We start from the raw sequence: 19906 nt of genomic DNA, 5'->3' as shown, positions 1-19906 counted from the left end.
CATGGTAATCTGGATCTATCACCTCTCCTAACACTGTTATTCCTTTTTTAGCCTGTTGGTTTAAGGGCATTAGAAGCCCAAAATGACCAGGGGGAAGTCTGAGCTTCCAGTTCAATGGAATGTTTCTTGTAGCTCCTGGTAGGAGCACTCCCCCGCTCTAGAGCCAAAACTTCTAGGCCTGCAGAGCCTAGAGTTATGGGGACAGGAAAAATGTTCCTAGAGGGTCACTAGGAGTGATAGTGAGTGGAACTGTTCCCTTTTCCACCCCTTGATTCCAGGACCCATGGGTCCTGGCTATGGGTGAAACTGTACCATATATCGAACGTTGATTCAAAGCATATACTGCCTGCTGAAGAACTCTGCCCCAGCCTTTCATGCTATTACCACCTAGTTGGCACCATTCCATCTTTCTATCAGACCAAGGAAGCCAGTAAGGAACATCCCTCCATGGCCTCTGCATCAGCTCCTGCTTCCTGACCTGCTTTGAGTTCCAGTCCTGACTTCCTTGGTGATGAACAGCAACATGGAAGTGTAAGCTGAATAAACCCTTTCCTCCCCAGCTTGCTTCTTGGTCATGATGTTTGTGCAGGAGTAGAGACCCTGACTCAGACACAATCCTATCTAAGTAACTCAAATCATTCTGAGAAATAGCTGACAGCTTTGTTTGTTTGTTTTCTGGCATGAAAACATAGCTCAGTGGAAGAACTAATAGATACAACTCCTAGTATTAGATTGGTGACAAATTTATTTTAAAATAGTGCATTCCTGGAACTTGAAGGCCACTATGAACTAGATGTTTGTGCCCCATTCACAAACTCCCCATGTGAAAGTTCTGTGAAGTGGAGTATTAGAAAGTGATTAGGTTCTGACTGTGAAGCCCTTCCTCTTTGACCAGGTGAACAAACACTCAGAGCGCACCCCCCCCCCCAGCCTCTTGTGACAGTAGATCTGTTTGTCTGTGTCCTCAGCTTCCTGACCTCTAAGAGTGTAGGCCAGAAAGTGTTGTTGTTCACAAACTCCTCAGTTATATCTTGTTTATAGCAAGCCAGGGAACTAAAATAGGCATGGACACAATGTTTATTAACATTCTGCTAACAATGTATAATGCAAAAAACTCTAGGCCTAATCAATTAACATAAGAATCTAATATTTATTGTGATCTTTATACATACAGCAATGATCAAATAATGCTCAATAAGTTACACAGATATTTTTAAAATACTGTAAAACTGGATGAAAGAGAAGGAATGATACCATGAATGTATTACTGATACCTAAAAATAATCATCTTTTAAACACATTTGAATTGATGATTTCTACATGAACAAAAACATTTTAATGCAGAAATCATTTCTCTAATACTGCAATGGATGCTAGCTGAAAGCTTGATTTTATCACACATATTTGGTTTAGGTTTATATGACCACATGTCATGCAGAAAAATAAGCTGAGTATAAAGTTCATGAAAGTAGGCAGGATGTTATTTTGTAGTATAAAAGTTTGATGTGTGGTGACATTTCACAGCTACATTTCATGAAGCCATTGCATATCTTCAGGATATCTCATTCAACTATTAGATAAAAATCACTAATTAATCACACATGCAAGCTAAGAACTATTAGGTATGGTAAAATAGCTCTGTTGATATATGATCATCCCCTTGACCACCTACATAAGCAGTCTTCATATTATTTTTTAAAACATTAAACAACAAATCTTAAATACAGATGTATATTTGTTTATGTCACAAGCATTCACATAATTGGCACATCATCAGAATTTTATTATTTTAAATATGGGAAAGTCAGGGGAGAACTGGGGCTAGAGGTACCCTGTAAACCAGTTTCTAGATAAAAACGTCTCTCTTTTACCTTTCAAATTCACGGTGCCAAAGCACTAACTAGTTGTGCGGATTTGTAAACATTCCTGTTTATTTGCACGGTTTCCTGAGGTAATCTGTTAGTACAGTAGCCTCACAATTTAAAATTTCTACAAATGTGCTTTGGAAAACTTCAAAGTAAGAACAAAAATTTAAGTGTAGATCTGGGTGATTTTTCTATATTACATAAGCTTGATAAGAAATTCCTAGGTGTCAAATCAAACCATTTTCCTACATTTTCAGGTGGCAAGAAAAACACTCAAACTTTAGGTCATTAAAAAAAAATACATTTCAGAATCTCCTCAGCACTAGGTAAGAAATGAACATTTTATTTGCACGTCACTACTAGAATAATGTATAAAATCATATAGATTTTAGGGTTTTTTTCCCCCAAGTTTTTTGAGACAAGGTTTCTCTGTGTTGTCTTGGCTTTCCTGGAACTTGCTCTGTGGACCAGGGTGTCCTTGAACTCAAATCCACCTGCCTCTGCCTCTGCCTCCCAAGTGCTGAATCTAAAGGCATGGGCCACCATCACTCAGCAGGTTTTTCTGTTTTAAAGGCTCATAAAATACTGTCATATGCCAGGTATTGGAACCTGCTTAGATTGTATATGTCTTAATAGTATCTTTTCCAGGAGAGAGGGGGAAAAAGGCTGACTGTTTGCATTTGTTTAGGGGTGTGGGTGCAACTGCTATGACAGGCTAGCTTGAACAAATAAATTACTTTTCTCATTCATTGCTCTGGTGCTAGACTCTTCCGTGTCAGTAGATTAATAACGCTGAATGTCTGATGAAACACAAGACACTGGAAAGTTCTTTTTAGAGGACACAACTGGGCTCTACAGATAAAATATATTTCTTCACCTTCAATAAAAAAATTCAAATACCATTGAAAATTTCTCCACAATTTTAAAATGTCTCCATTAGACAATCAGTTTTACCCAGCCACATATCAAGAGGCAACACTGGTGACTTTATGTTACACATGTTAAGAAGGTTCGATCCTGGCTAAAGGTCTGGACAGTTTACAGCCTCTCTCCCTCACATTTGCCCATAGAATCAAACACAGGCACTGATGACTAAGACATTGAACCTGTTCCCTTACATCTTGATTCAATACTATGTATCAGTGAACCACTTCATTGAGTATTGAAAATCTTGGTAGTAATATTTTTCATGCTAAGTTTTCACAGTTCAATCCTTTGACTGCTAGAAGAAACTATTCTGTGTTACTGCTTACTTAAGGGGAACAGAGTGGCAAGTCTGTGCCCACCTGAATATTTTCTTTGTTTTGCTAGGGATGGAACCAGGGCCTTGCACTGGCCAGGCGAGTGCTTTGCCATTGAACTACAACCCTAACTATCCACCTGAAGTTTTAAATAATGCTGATGAAGACAAAACCATGCTTAACATGTATTAATGTATAGAAGTAAAAAAGTATTATATATTCATTGTTGGTTATAAGAATATGATCTCTACCATTTATAAATATAATTTGGTGGTTTATAGTTCAAAGATATCCTTAAAGTATTCTATATTCCTATATAGACTATCAACTTCTATTTACCAGTTTTATGTGTTGTAAATTATCTTTCGAAGACTGCAAATGATTAGTTTATGAAATGTTTCAATACCTTCAAATATTCAAAGCAATAAGCGAATCAATTCATTACTTGTAAACTCACACTACCAAAATTACAATGGCTCCTTTTTATACTACTGACTCACATAAAATATGAAAAAATAATTATGTTACATTAGGCACTAGTTCAGACTGTTCTAGAAACTTTTCCTATAGACTAACACACACACCACTGCAGAGCCCTGAGATGATTTAAAGTGGGGTGGTGCAAGGATGTATGGTTTTCCTTTCATAGCTATAAACTCACATCAATGTTTACTAGAAAAATAACTAGCACATAAAAATGGGAAGTATGATTCAAAACAGCCAAGCTTAAAAAAGGCTTCAACAAAAAGTAAGCAAATTGTAGCATAAGATATATTGGATCCACTCGGGAAGGTTGTATTACATTAGGAAATAGTATACTAAAGATCCAATTCAGCATCATCTCTGAATGTATGTAAGGATGAGTCATTTCATAGAGGGGGTTGCTATACTATCAACTCTGTGTGTGTGTGTGTGTGTGTGTGTGTGTGTGTGTGTAGAGGGGCAATTTCCATGGACATGAAAATTAACATAAGACATGTTTTTACATTTAAAAATATAGATTTGAGCCAGGCAGTGGTGGCGCACGCCTTTAATACCAGCACTTGGGAAGCAGAGGCAGGTGGATTTCTGAGTTCGAGGCCAGCCTGGTCTACAGAGTGAGTTCCAGGACAGCCAGGGCTACACAGAGAAACCCTNTCTCNNAAAACCAAAAAAAAAAAAAACAAAAAAAAAACAAAAAAGATTTGAAAGCATTAATTAATTTTTGGTTTAATATTTCATGACAAGGTATTATTGAATAGCCCTAGATGGCCTCAAACAGAGATCTGTCTGCCTCTGCCTCCCAAGTGCTGGAATTAAAGGCGTGCACAACTGCCTGTCACATTAATTAATTTTTTTTTTAAAGGATTCACCACATGTTGAAAGAGTTAAATAACGCTGGAAGGATGCACTATTCCTAAAGACTACAAAGGCACATTACATATTATGGTTACAACTTCAGCATTAAAATAAAAATGACCTAAATAACAATGAACAGATATTATAATATTCTTTCATAAAAAAGGAGATAAGCTTGTGCACTCAGGGCTCTTGACTCTGGAACCACCTGCACGTAGGTGTCGCTGACGTGGACCCAGTGGCCTCCCAATTCACTATCAGGTTCTTTCAAACCTAGCAGAACAGAAAGTACAATTTTACAGTTAGTGTGTTTATGTCTTCTAAATTGTAAACACTGACACAGCTATTATGAGCTGTATTTAATTCTAAGATCTATAAGATCTAAGATTGATAACTACTTCCAGTTAATAAATTTTTAACTTAAAAATCTAGTGAAATATTAGCCTTATAATAATTAGTTTCCCAGAGAAATATTCATTTTCACCAAAAAAGAAGGTGGAGAAACTGGTGAGATGGTGCAGCGAGGAAAGGGCTTGCTGTACCAGCCTGGGCAGCAGCTCCATCCCCAGAACCCACACAAAGGTGGAAGGAGAGAACTGAGTACATGAAATTGTTCTCTGACAGCCAAACATAGGCACACGTACATACAACACACACACACACACACACACACACACACACACACAAATAATATATTTTAAAAGCTAATAACAGAGATGGACATGGTGGTACACACCTTTAATCCTAACATAAGGGAGGTAAAAGCAGGTAGTTTTTGTGAGTTTGAAGCCAGCCTAATCTATATCGTAAGTTTCAAGTTAGACAGAGCTACATAGTGAGATCCTATGTCAAAACAAAAAGAACAACCTAACAACAACACAACTAATAAAGGGGAGGTAAAGAGATGGCTCATCAGTTAAGACCACATACTGCTCTTGCAGACGATTAAGAGTTCAGTTCCCAGCACCTGTGCTGAGCATCACAGCCACTGCTGCATCTCCAGCTCCAGGGATCACATGCCCTCTTCTCTTTGCGCAAGTGCACTTTACACCCTCACATTCACGCAGACACCCATTAACAAAATATAAACCCTTTGAAAAGAAAGGAATCTAGGGAAGCAAACTCAATGACCTGCAGTAATAGCTAGCACGTTTCCAAGTCCCGCTCTTGATGGCTGGTGTATCTTCAAAAGGGGAATGCGGCTGAGGATGTGGTTAGAAGCACTAGCCACACAAGCTTGATGATCTGAATTTGACTCCACAACCAGGGCAAAAACAGTCATCTATCAGTGATATGTGTCAGTTATCCCAGCGTTCCTATGGGACGATGGGAGGCAGCCGCAAGAGAATAGCCCAGAAGTCCCCAGGTCTGACATACACAGCCCAGGGGCAAAATCAGGACAACAAGATGGAAGGCCAGAACAAACTGCTGGTATTTACTCTCAGACAGCCACATTATGCTGTGCACACCAGTACACAGACACAGACACATGCACACACATATTGTTTTTACAAAAACAAAAGCAAAAAACAACAACAGCAAAGAAACTACTGCTTCTCTGAAGTAACTTTAAAAAATTGTCAATTCATATTGCCTAAAAGGATATTACTTTGTGATGATTAAGATTCTTGAAGATTATCTAAGCAGACTTAAGATTAATAAAATGAATCCATTTGGAGCTCCTTTTCTAAAAAGTCAGAATAAATCTTTAGCTTTTAGGAGGAGACATCCTTAGGTGGCGTACCGGCTGCAGTCTTCCTCCCGGTGATGCACTCGGACAGCTTCCTGGAGGGTACTCTCACTTTCACGTAAGCAGTGTAGTGGCCTCCTCTCATGGAGCCGCTGTGCTCCACTATACCGTAGAGACCGTAGAGAACCTTCTCGCCCACACTTATATTCTTCCAAACAGAGAAAAGGGTAACATTTAGTCAAACAGCTCATGAAAAAGTAAAAACACATAAGAAAGATGTATTCTTGAACCATATTGAGATCCTCTGTGCTTGCTAACAGACAAAATGCCCTCTATGGAATGGCATTATGAAAACAAAACAAAGAGGGGGACTACCAAACCCAAGTGTACCCAGTCCTCTCTGCTCTGCTCACAACTGCCTCACATAGAGAACAATGACAGAGGTCATCATCAAATTCTACATTATGGTGAAATACAAGAAAGAGTCCAAAAGAAGGAAGAAGAAACCATACTTTAACATAGTATAAGCATCATCAATTTGCTTGCATATTAATTAATGTAATTATTGTATTGATCTTTAAAATGAATTGAATGCTAATTCACTTTAAAAATCATATGCATATGACAACAGGAAATATGAACACTAACTGTATAAACGACATGTTAAATGACACTGTGGCTGGGTTAACATTAGAGAAGAGGCCAGAAACATCTAGCTCAGTACATGTGTGATGTCTTGAGTTCAACTGCCATCCCCACCCACCAAAAAAAGCAATCCATAGTAGAAAGGACATGGTGGTTATGTGTTGTACAAGCCTACAATCCCGGTGCTTGAGCGGCTGAGGCTGAGGGCTCGTGAGTTCAGGACCAGTCTGGGCAAGATCTTATCTCAAGAGAAAAACACACAAAACAAAACCAGAAAAGGAACACAGTACTTATTGTAGTTTAGGCATCTATAATGAAATTATACTTTCTTCAAAGCACTTACAGAGGACAGCATAGACAAGCATGTGGGTGGGTGGGGGGACAAGACTGACCACAGACCTGACACTGTAGGAATGGAGGATGGAAGTTCATTGCACTGTTCTGTCCACAGTATGCTAAGTATGTCAGTAATTCTTTACAATAGGTGCTTTCAAAAACACATTGTTCTTAAAACCTAAACACTGAGCTTTCGAAGCCTCCTTCCTACTGCTGAATTATCTGTTACTCCTAAGAATGATGAATGTTAGTAACTGACGGAGCTGGTGTTCCACATCTAATAAATTATATTCACCAGAAAGCTGCACTCACTTAGTCAACATGCTAGATTCAGCGCAGTCAGTAACCTGTGACACCACAAAACTGGCCCTGAGGCCAGTAATCATGAGCATGACATTCACCTCCCTATATCTATCTTCCTCAATAAAATGTTCATCAATTCTGCCCACACACGTCTTACATGTAAGTATCTGCAAGCAATTATGAACCTTGTTAGGAAGGCATCAGCAATTTAGGCCTATTCTACTCCGTTAACAACTACATGGCTATCAGTATTTGTGAAATAGCATAAAAATAACTCAGTAGTGTGTTTATTTGCAAAACATACAGACCTTCACAAATGCTAAAACTATAATCATTATTTGGCTTCCTCAGAGGCACAGGAAGGCATAAAGCCAACATATCACCTGCTCCTAACTAAGAGTGTGCAGCTCTGATGGTTGGCGTCCATGCCTAACACCTTACTCATCTTCCAAAGACCAAAAGTCACATCTGATGTACTAACACGCCACAATTACTCATTCAAGAAGAGAACTTTATTTAAACAAAACCAAAAGCATGGTCTAATAAACAATAGCAAATTAATTAAATCCCTTAATATCTCATACCTTACAGGTAGCCGCACAGAACGGTGCCAAGTCAAGGGTAAGCGGAAAGTCTACATGTCTGTTTACTTTACGAAGACTCAAGCCAGCCTTAAAGAGACAAAACAAAAAAAAAGTACAAATTAAGTATAAAGTATATGTTAATTAAAACCAAAAGAAGAATTCTAAAAGATATTTTCATAGATCTAAATTTTCATAGATCAACTACCTTCTCTGTAGTTTTACAACAATTAATGGAAAAAAATTAATTTAATGTGCTAAAAGCTAATCCACTGGTATATACTGTCATAGAAATGTAGTCAACAAAGGGTTAAAGATATCTAACGCAATGACTTGTTAAAAATGAACTTGAATGTAGGCAACCTCATCTAGGTCACAACAGAAAATGGGTACAAAGAGATCTTATTAGGTACTTCTTGTTTCTAAAACTCAATAATATTTACTAAGTATGAGAGACTTGGAGCATCTTAAAGTTTTTTCAATAAAAGTAAATGGTATGCATACATCTGTCAAATGAACTTTTATGATCTTAAGAAAATTCTACTTATGTTTTTACTTTAGTTCCCAAAGATAACCTTGAAAAAAATGTATGTTTTCCATCATGTGATGATAACAAAAAGTAACTGAGGGCTGGTGAGATGATTCAGCAGGGAGAGGTATTTATTGCGCAAGCCTTAAGACCCAGGCTGGATACCTAAAATCCACGGTGGAAGGAGAAAACCATCTCTCAAAAGTTGTTCTCTCACCTACACACACACAGACACAGACACACACAGACACAGACACACACACGTACACACACAGACACACACACAGACACACACAGAGACACACAGAGACACACAGAGACACATACACACACGCAAATACACACACACATACACACATACACATACACACACAGACATACACACAGACACACACACACACACAAACGGTAATAAAAACAAAAGGATGAGAAGATACTTAAATGGGAATGGTATACACAGACAAATCCGATGCTACCTTTCACACAGGGCTTTCTTGATATCACTGCATACCAATCACATACTTTCACTGTATTTCTCACAGTTGATTTCTGGGTTTTCTTTATAAAAACATTTTAGTCACAATATACCAATGAACTAATGTTGTCCACGTGACCTGTGAACATGTATGTGTTCCTTCACGTGGGTGCACTTGTTCACAAGTGCAGACATGAGTGCATGTACTGGGGATGTGTGTGTATATATGGAGGCTAGGGGACAACTGCTAGCGTCATTGTTTGGATGTCACTCTGCAGGTATCATCATTTGGTTCCCGAGATGGAGTCTATTCCTGGCCTTCAATTCCCCAATTAGACTATGCGGGCTGATCAGCCTGTGACTACCTCCCCTCACGTGACACATTTCAAGCATAAACCATGAACAGGTTTTTGGTTTTGTTTTTAACACGTATCTAGGACCAAACTCAGGTGCTTCTGCTTATATGTCAGGCTCTTCATCAGCTAAGCCATCTCCCCAGGCCCCAGGTGATCATGAAGAGTCACATGAGAGCGGACATGAAATTACAAGATCATCTACAGGAACAACTATCCACCCTACATTGGCTTTCTTTGCCTTCGTTTTCATCGGGTGACATTTGTAAGTATCCAATGCCAGCAATAGGATTATTCAGACCGGTGCGTTCTCCCAGTCACACTGAGACTGTTTAGAACTACTTTATAGAAAAGCTTCTATAGAGGCCTAGAGGATGAATCCTCTTCTGGGTGATAATTCTAAGGAAGTAGCTTTATGTATGCAGTCATTTGCACTTTGTTTTTCTTTTAACAGAATGATTCTCCTCTAGTCATTGAAATGTAAGTCAGATGCCCTATACACTAGATGCTAAACCCTCCATCTGGTTTGATCTGTAAGAGAAACGGCTATGCTGGGTATACCTCTATTTCAGTGCTGCAAGTTCTTAGAACTGAGATTAGGGAAGTATCTTTACTTAAAAAAAAATTGCTCTATTTACAACATCACCTGATATAAATTACTGACTTTCTAGGCAGTGTTACCAGTGCAAACTCCCACTGTTGGCACATGTGCATGTCTAGGTCTTCTGTATCTTTGTTAAATTGCACAGTTACAAAAGGAAATCTCATTTATATATTGGATTTGCTTGGGAAGACGGGCCTATTTTGTAGTGTACTCGACTTTGTTTCCCTCTTCAGAAGCTCTCACCCCTTCCTCTTTTGGAGCCCACACTTTCCTTCTGAGACGGTAAGAGGAGTCTGCATAGTCACACATTCAGTCAGTTGGCATGTCTTTGACAATGACCTCTAGTCAGCTGAGGTTTGCGTTTAAGTGTGTGTATAGTTCTGAAAGACAGCTCTAAAGTTACTATAGAAAAACATGACTTCAGAGATACAAAGAAACAAAGTTGGATATTACTCATCTCCATCACTTGCAACCCTTGGGAACAAGACCAGGGCTTTGTTGAGGTTACATTCAGCTTCAGAATAAGAAGGGACTGAAGTATTCATAAATAATTCCTTTAAAGTACACAAGCCCCCCCCCCCTTTTGAGTTGGTTAAACAAGGACGCAAGGACCAAATACAAAACAAATTAGTTTCTGCATCTGGCATGCCCTTCCTTTTTCATAGTTGGTGGAGACGCACCTTCACCAGGTATCCAGATGAGATGAGATACCACAGCTCTCTACCACGTTCCCATAAAATGTGTTATGGAGAATCATGAGCTTTTATGATTGTTTTGGTTTCTGTGTTTGTTGTTGTTGTTTAGGGTCTCACTATGCACTTCTGGCTGTACTTGAACTCACAATGATTTCCCCTTGCCCATCCCCCAAGTGCTTTACTAACCACTTTACCAACTGAGCTATGAGCTATTTTTCTAGCTCTCAATTACTAATGTTATTTTAAAGTACAAAACAAACAAACAAAAAACTCTTTTCAAAAAGAGATCTATATTTATTTCTTCTTCCAGAGAAGTTAAAAAGTTATTATTATTGTTATTTATTTATTTTTTTCTTTTAAAGAGCAGTTAGGGATGGTGACACAGGTCTTTAGGAAAGGTTTTTAATCCAGCTGCTTAGGAGGTCTGAGCAAGATTACAATGTCAAGGTCTTTCCAGGCTACGCAGAAAATTCTAGACCAGCTTGGGCAACTTCCCAAGCTCCTGTCTCTTAAATTTAAAAGAGAAAAGAAAAACAGGGCAAGAGTTGTCAGTGGCAGAGCACCTGTTTAGCAAACAGAAAATCCTGTTTAAACCAAACACCAAGAAGAAAGAAAAACCCCATTGAACAAGCTCCAAAGTTACAATCATAAACAGTTACAGAAAGGCCATCTTTTCTTTAACACTAAAGGCATCTGGGTTGAAGCCTTGTGTGTAGGGCCTCCTTCCTTCCTTTGCTTAGTCTCTAGTCAGCACTGGCCAGCTCAAACACCATCACGGGAGCTCAAAAGCTGTGTGGGCTTTGCCTTTTTGCTCCTTGTAATTCTTCTTAGTAACATTTAGTCTCCATTAAGATCGCTTCTCGGCCTTTTGGCTAAGATCAAGTGTAGTCTCCATTAAGACATACTTGTGACCACACACTACCACTTAAATCTTTCAATATTAGTCAAGCTTCCCCCTCACCAGGACAAGAAATCTCACATAATTCTCTTAATTCCAGGAAACACTTTCTAAAGCTTCACAGTCTCTCAGAGGACTTAGGAGGCTACGGACATATCATGAACCTCATTATAGTGTTGCTAAATGGCCTCTTACCTGGTGGAATCTTTTCAGGTGAAGGATTAGGATAGCAGGAACGGCAGATATGAGTAGCTGCTTCCTGGCATTAGTATAAACTCCTCCTGCCTTCTTTTCTGAATAACATATAACAGAGTTACTTGTAAAATTTCATTGACTATATTACTTATAACATGGTAGGCATTTATAAAAACCTATTTATATAGTATTACATCATGTTTTGGGGTGTTTTGCAGGGGAAGGAGAAGTTAGGGGACCAAGATTTCTCTGTGTACCTCTGGCTGTCCTGGAACTCAGTCTGTAGACCAGGCTGGCCTCAAACTCACAGATCTGCCTGTCTTTGCCTCCATGTGCCAGGACTAAAAGTATGACCCACCACACTTGCTAAACCATGTTTTAAATATATTAAAATATTAAAGAAACTTTTTAAATGTATGTTGGGGGGCACACAGGTAATGCACATTGTGCACATGCATGTGGAGGCCGGAAGTTGACAGTGCACACACAGCTTTCATAATCGCTTTTCCACCTTGGGTTTTTCCTTTGTTTCGTTTTGTTTTTTATGCTAGGGCCTCACCACGTGGCAAGGAGCTCACTATGTTGACCACAAGATGCATCTGCCTCTCCCTGCCTGTTATCTACTAAGCCCTCTCCCCAGCCCAAGCAACAGTGCAGCCACCAAAAATAGTCTTTGCATTCACTGATGGTAGCGAAATTCATCAGGTGAGAATTCTCATCTTTCTCTAATCAAGCAAGCACTAGATTCATGGCATAAGTATATTTAAGAACTTCAATACATATACTGGACTTATGAGAACTAGGGGAGATTTGTGGAGGCAGTAATTTCAAATCCTACTAGCGATTCAACCATAAGTTTTAGGGATATTTCAGAAAGGTTTTAAACAGCTAGATCCCTCAGATTTGATTGCAAATGGGTTTGCAGTTTCAAGACAGAGAAGTGTACTTCTTGCTCTCCATTTACTGCAATCTCTCCTGGGAATCTACTCTGCCCAGCCAGTGTCCTGAATTCAGAGACCCAAGTAGAACAAGGCCTGTGCCAAGAGGCCCAAGGCACCCAGGAACTTGGGGTCACCCATTAAGGAACTGTAAAGCCCGAGTTACCTCCAATCCATCAGCAACACAGAAAGCAGGCAATGAGCTGTTTACCTGCAGAGCTGGTTTCTTTGTGGCACTTCCTTCTCTTTTCAGTACAGTCCTCACAGAGCAGCTTATTGTTGCCCATTAATAACTCCATGGATGTGAACTGGTAGAGACAGGACTGGACTGAGCATTCTTTAGAAGTAGTTACATAACTCTGAGAAAGAGTCTGAAAAGCATTTTGGGCACTGTGAAGCCTCGTATGTTTTCCCTCTGAAAAACACAAATTATTTGGGACATTTAGTGGCTGTTTTTCCCTGTGGAAATCTCTATTGCCAGTTACAGTGCCGCTCAAATGAAGTTCAGCAATCGCTTCCGCCATTTCCTCCTCGCCACCGTGCGTCTCCTTGGCGTGTGGCAATTCACTTGCCAGTGGGAGGTGTGGGTGCTGCTCCGCGTGCCCGCAGGAATCACCCCTGGACCGGAGCAGCACAGACTGCTTGGAAGTGTTCTCGGGCTCCGAAGCCTCGCTGTCGGCATCCACACTGCTCTCTAGGCTGGCGTCTCTCTCGCTGCCGTCAGTGAGGCTCTCATTCAGCGACGCCTCAGTGCTGAGGGTGCTGGCAGGCGGGCTGGCTTCCAAGCTGTCATTCTTCGGGTGTGTAACAACAGTTTTCTCTTCTTCAGATGGCCATTTTCTTAAATGTTTTCTGTCATGACTTAGTTGGTTCTGTAAGTTGACAATATTTTTCAGAGAAAAGAATCTTGTGATCTTATTGGAAACAAATGCCACTAAAGTCCTACTTAGCTGCCCGCAGTTATTTAGTAAATACTCCTCTCACAGCCATCTACCTAAATGAGAATCAACTTGCTCTGATTTGAAGGTAAACTGTTGCCTGGGACTCTAACAGTGGCTACCTGTAAGGAGAGCCCAGGCCTGCTATAGGACAGGGATCCGAGGGAGACTTAAACCCATCAGACACAAAGGAGCTATTCACTGCTATCACTGTGCTTGGTCTAGTAAAGAACACATAGTAAATGGCTAATAATAAATTATAAACTTCAGGATAACATCCACCAAGTCGAGCTGGGCATGGTGGCACATGCCTTTACTCCCAGCACTCAAGAGGAAGAGGCAGGAGGATTTCTGTGAGGACAGCCAGGGATATGTCGAAACCCTGCCTCACAAAACCAAAACAAACAGGTGATGAAGTAGAATGACATCTAATCTAGCCAGTTTTAGGCCTGCTGACCTTGTGTTATCTGTGTTTTGTGGTAACATAGTGAGGCCTTGCCTCAAAATAAGCAAGCAAACAATAAACAAGGGGGAAAAACCCCACATTCCTTACTTAACCTACTTAAGACCTTGTTTCTGCAACTGTAATCTATAACATTTTTTAGGCATATTTCTTTTCTTGTTTTTTATTTTGTTTGTTTTGGTTTTGTTTTGGTTTTAGTTTTTTGAGACAAGGTTTCTATGTGTAACCCTGGCTGTCCTGGAACTTGCTCTGGAGACCAGGCTGAGATCCACCTGTTAGGCATATTTCTTAGTTTTTAACTTGACTCAATATAATTGGTGTACAGAACTGAAAATAGTGAGCACAACACGGTCAAGAACCCAAATGTCGATAAGAAGTCCTGTTACTACAGGGAAAATACAAGTGCCATAGAAACATACAGGACGACCTAATCTGAGATTAAGGGGATTGGAGGATTCATCAGATACAGAGCAAAACAAGAGAGCCCCAGCAGTGGGCACACCGGGCTCAAAGGCCTATAGGTGAAGAGAGGGGACAGAAGCTCTGGAGGTCCTGCAGGAAAAGACAGTGTGGGGAGAAGGTACACATAGTGGAGGTCAGGTTGATTTCTATTTTAACAGAACAATAACAGCCAGAAATATCTCTAGAGAAATAATGTATCTATAAAATACTTCAATAGCAATATGGAGAGATTGTAAAAATTGCATGCCCCTACTTAATACATAAAAGTCAGTAACTCTCTCTCACTCCCCACCCAGCACTGTGCCCCCATTTTGTTTATGGTTTCATAGACAGCTCTTGCTATAGTCCAGCTCGGACCAGAACTGCTCTGAAGCTTAGCTTGGGATCCTACTCCAGCCTCCTGGGCTCTAGAAACACATGCCTGTACCTCCGAACCCGGCTACAAGTTGTCTTGCTGAAAATTAAACAGTCAAAGCTAACATTTCCCTCTAGCTTTCATTAGAGGGAGTAATGGAAAGAGAAGAACTTGTAAGAGCCACGGGAACTCAAGAACAAAGTAAACTATTGTTCAATATAGGAAATTATTGCCAAAAGAACCACATTTCTTCAGTAAGTAAGTAAGAGCAGAAATCTGTAGATTATAAGGAGATATAAAAAGTGTGCTAATTGCCTTCTGGTTTCTGTCTGTGGCTGGACCTGATCCTGTGCCACAGTGCTCCATACCTAAATACAGCCTGGAGAGTGCTGGTCTCCCAGGACTGCGGACACACCTAAGACCAACACTTCTGCTCAGAGGCGCCCGCCTGAACCCTCAGGACACAGGAATGGACGAGCAGCCTGGGACAGGATCCTTCCGGTTTCTGTCTGCACTCTGAACTGACCCTGTGCCACAGCTCTTGTCATACCCAAACTCCTCCCAGAGAGAACTGGTCTCCCAGAAGTGCTGACAACCTGGCTTACAGGAGGTACAAGTCACAGTCAGAGGTAGCAAGACCAACTAACACCACAGATAACCAAATGGCAAGAGGCAAGGGCAAGAACATTAGCAACAGAAACCAAGGCTATTTGGCATCATCAGAACCCAGTTCTCCCACCAGAGAGCCCTGGATACCCCAACACACCAGAAAAGCAGGGCTCAGATTTAAAGTCACACCTCATTAAGATAATAGAGGGCTTTAAGAAGGATATAAATAACCCCCTTTTAAAAATACAGGAGAACACAGGTAAACAGCTAGAAACGCTTAAAGAGGAAATGTAAAAATCCCTTAAAGAATTACAGGAAAACACAATCAAACAGGTGAAGGAATTGAACAAAACCATCCAGAATCTAAAAATGGAAGTAGAAACAATAAAGAAAACCCAAAGGGAGACAACTCTAGAGACAGAAATCCTGGGAAGAAATCTAGATGCAAGCATCAGCAACAGAATACAAGAGATAGATGAGAGAATCTCAGGTGCAGAAGATACCATAGAAAACATTGACACAACAGTCAAAGAAAATGCAAAATGCAAAAAGCTCCTAACCCAAAACATCCAGGAAATCCAGGACACAATGAGAAGACCAAACCTAAGGATCATAGGTATAGAAGAGAGTGAAGATTCCCAACTGAAAGGGCCAGTAATATCTACAACAAAATTATAGAAGGAAACTTCCTTAACTTAAAGAAAGAGATTCCCATGAACATACGAGAAGCCTACAGAACTCCAAATAGACTGGACCAGAAAAGAAATTCTTCCCATCACATTATAATCAAAACACCAAACATACTAAACAAAGAAAGAATATTAAAAGCAGTAAGGGAGAAAGATCAAGAAACATATAAAGGCAGACCTATCAGAATTACAACCAGACTTCTCAACAAAGACTATGAAAGCTAGAAGATCCTGGGCAGATGTCATACAGACCCCAAGAGAACCACAAATACCAGCCTAGGCTACTATACCCAGCAAAACTCTCAATTAACATAGATGGAGAAACCAAGATACTCCATGACAAAAACAAATTTACACAATATCTTTCCACAAATCCAGACCTACAAAGGATAATAGATGGAAAACACCAACACAAGGAGGGAAACTACACCCTAGAAAAAGCAAGAAAGTAATCTTTTTTCAACAAATCCAAAAGAAGACAGTCATACAAACATAATTCTACCTATAACAACAAAAATAACAGGAGGGAATAATCACTATTCCTTAATATCTCTTAACATCAATGGACTCAATTTGCCAATAAAAAGACATAGTCGAACAGACTGGCTACATAAACAGGACCCAGGATTTTGCCTCATATAGGAATCCTATCTCCGGGACAAAGACAGACACTACCTCAGAGTAAAGGCTTGGAAAACAATTTTCCAAGCAAATGGTCCCAAGAAACAAGCTGGAGGACCCATTCTAATATCGAATAAAATTGACTTTCAACTAAAAGTTATCAAAAAAAAAAATGTAAGAAAGGACACCTCATACTCATCAAAGGTAAAATCTACCAAGATGAACAATTCTAAATATCTATGCTCTAAATGGAAGGGCAGCCACATTCATAAAAGAAACTTTACTAAAACTCAAAGCATACATCTCACCTCACACAATAATAGTGGGAGACTTCAACAGCCCACTGTCAGCAATGGACAGATCATGGTAACACAAACTAAATAGACACACAGTGAAACTAACAGAAGTTATAAACCACATGGATTTAACAGATAACTATAGAACATTTCATCCTAAAACAAAAGGATATACCTTCTTCTAAGCACCTCATGGTACCTTCTCCAAAACTGACCATATAATTGGTCACAAAACAGGCCTCAACAGATACAAGAAGATTGAAATAATCCCATGCACCCTATCACATTACCACAGATTAAGGCTGGTCTTCAATAACAACAAAAATGGAAAGCACACATATACATGGAAGTCGAACAACACTCTCAATGATAACCTGTTCAAACAAGGGATAAAGAAATTAAAAACTTTTTATAGTTTAATAAAAATGAAGCTACAACATATCCAAACTCATGGGACACACTGAGAGCAGTGCTGAGAGGAAACCTCATAGCTGTGAGTGCCTCCACAAATATAATGGAGAGAGCATACACTAGCAGCCTGACAGCACAGCTGTAAGCTCTAGAACAAAAAGAAGCAAATTCACCCAAGAGGAGTAGATGGAAGGAAATAATCAAACTCGGGGCTGAAATCAACCAAGTATAAACAAAAAGAACTGTTCAAAGAATCAACAAAACCAGGAGCTGGTTCTCTGAGAAAAATCAACCTTTAGCCAGACTAACCAGAAGGCACAGAGACAGTATCCTAATTAACAAAATCAAATGAAAAGGGAGACATAACAACAGAAAATGAGGAAACTCAAAAAAAATCATCAGATCCTACTACAAAAGCCTATAATCAACACAACTGGAAAATCTGGATGAAAAAACCCAAATGTTGTGAAGTTTGTGCACTTAACCCATTTTGTTAATCCATTTATCTTTCCATGCCCTTGCTTGCTCCCACCTTCAGGACTCTGTGGACACAGATGTGCAAATGCCCTTTAGAGACACAGCTTTCAAGTGGGGGAAGATGTGAAGCTGGCGAATCATGTGCTGGTTATATTTTCAACTTCTGAGGAACCACCACACTCTCTTCTTCAGAACAAGATTGTATATACATACTAATAGTATACAAAGGTTGCAAGATCTTCCCATCTTCAGCAGCATTTTTAGGGGGAATAGCCATCTCAAAAGTGTGTTAAAATGTTTAATTTTAGCTTTAATGTTGCTTTGTTTTAGCCATTGTTTATTAATCTTCAACTACATATTAAGTGTTTTCTACCAATGGCTCTGATTGGAGAGAACTGAGATGGAGAGATGTGTCCTAGGACATTAGGTGACGGCTGAGACTTGAGTCAATGCCGTATCTCTGGGCTGTGTGCGCTAAGTAATAATGCTTCTTCAGACTCAGTGCCCCTGCCTTGTTTTGGGCTTCCATCTTATTCCTTATACCATTTTGGATTTTTTTTTTCTTTTTGACACTAGGAAATATGAGCACTGATCTCAGAGCTAGGATGATGATGACAATGATTCTAGGCACGAGCACTGTATGGAACAACACATGTAGATTCTGTTCTTTTCCATTTTACACACTGAACCTGTTTAGTGAGTGCTGATATAATGTGTTTCATATGATGTTGGGCAATCAGTGGGATATATTATTGTTTTGTTTCCAGTCTAGATAATGTTTTGATCTGCATAGTGATGCTGTGCAAATAATTTGAGTGATAAATCATTGAAAATACTTTAAAAAAAGGGGGGGGGGTAACTGTTAGGAACGAAAACTCAACAAATCAAATAACAGATACCACAGCTGAAAGCATCAGCAAGAGAGCAGACAAAGCAAAATAAAAGGATATTATGGACAGAAGATATGATCATGAAAACATTACATTCACAACACAAAGCAAAATAAATAAATAAACTCAAGCTTTTAAATTAATTTAATTAACTAGATAATTAGTGTGTCAGTGTTTTACTTTAACATACAGGTTTTGGGGACTGAACTCAGGGAAGCAGGCTTAGCAACCTTTACATGCTGAGCCATCTGGAGAGCCCAGGTCTCCCAGCTTTGAAAGGACCATGCTTTTCTGAGGAATTCTGTTTACAGAGTCAATTATATTAAAAAAAATTATAAATAGGCAAATAGGCAAGGGTATACACAAGGATATTCTCTATGCCACTGTCAGTGATAAGAAAAACCGAAAAGAGAAGAAATAACTGGAGTATTAATGAGATATATGTACCATTCTATATCTGTATGTGAGAGATCTGTGAACCAATAGAACAGTTCCCCTCAACCAGATGTGACACTCTTTATGACAAGATTTTGTAATACCTCCTTTATTATTGAAACATGATTTATAAATATTCAAATTTAAAAATTATTGATTCATAGATTTTAAAAAGTGTGCTAATCAACAGATCACTATCTGTTGACCCTTTTCAGATCATAAAGCCAACCTTTAAAATATTTTTGATGTTACTACTGAGGGATAATTTCAAGCGCTATACTGGTGCCGTGGTTATGTTTGTACCGAGTGTCGTCACTGTTCATTTCTTTGTTGTCGTGGGTGTTGAACACCTGAAGCAAGTGCTCCACCACAGGCTCTACGCCCAGCCCCTACAAAGTAGTTTTGTTTTTTTTGGTTTTTTTTTGGTTTTTCGAGACAGGGTTTCTCTGTGTAGTCCTGGCTGTCCTGGCACTCACTATGTAGACCAGGTTGGCCTCGAACTCAGAAATCCACCTGCCTCTGCCTCCCGAGTGCTGGGATTAAAGGCATGCGCCACCACGCCCGGCTCAAAGTA

The 19906-nt window shown here is 39.6% G+C and overlaps 1 protein-coding gene across 4 annotated transcripts in view; it reads right to left on the bottom strand.

Annotated features, from left to right (window-relative positions):
- Positions 1 to 1059: 1059 nt before the first annotated feature.
- Usp45 (ubiquitin specific peptidase 45) overlaps positions 1060 to 19906 on the bottom strand; it is an 80195-nt gene continuing 61348 nt past the window's right edge. For 2 of the 4 annotated variants that reach the window (XM_021160938.2, XM_029475891.1), the window contains 5 exons: positions 12898 to 13558; positions 11749 to 11846; positions 8003 to 8089; positions 6189 to 6342; positions 1060 to 4717 (listed from right to left, as the gene is read on the bottom strand). In XM_021160938.2, coding sequence (XP_021016597.1) covers positions 4587 to 4717; positions 6189 to 6342; positions 8003 to 8089; positions 11749 to 11846; positions 12898 to 13558 — 1131 coding nt within the window. In that variant the 3' untranslated portion in view covers positions 1060 to 4586. The remainder of the gene's footprint in view (positions 4718 to 6188; positions 6343 to 8002; positions 8090 to 11748; positions 11847 to 12897; positions 13559 to 19906) is intronic. The other 2 variants (XM_021160939.2, XM_029475890.1) reach the window with 1 other exon arrangement.

The sequence above is a fragment of the Mus caroli genome, chromosome 4, assembly GCF_900094665.2.
Source record: "Mus caroli chromosome 4, CAROLI_EIJ_v1.1, whole genome shotgun sequence".
Taxonomy (NCBI): Eukaryota; Metazoa; Chordata; class Mammalia; order Rodentia; family Muridae; genus Mus; species Mus caroli.
Note: the sequence above shows the minus strand (reverse complement) of the source record. Positions and strands in the feature narration are given on the sequence as shown.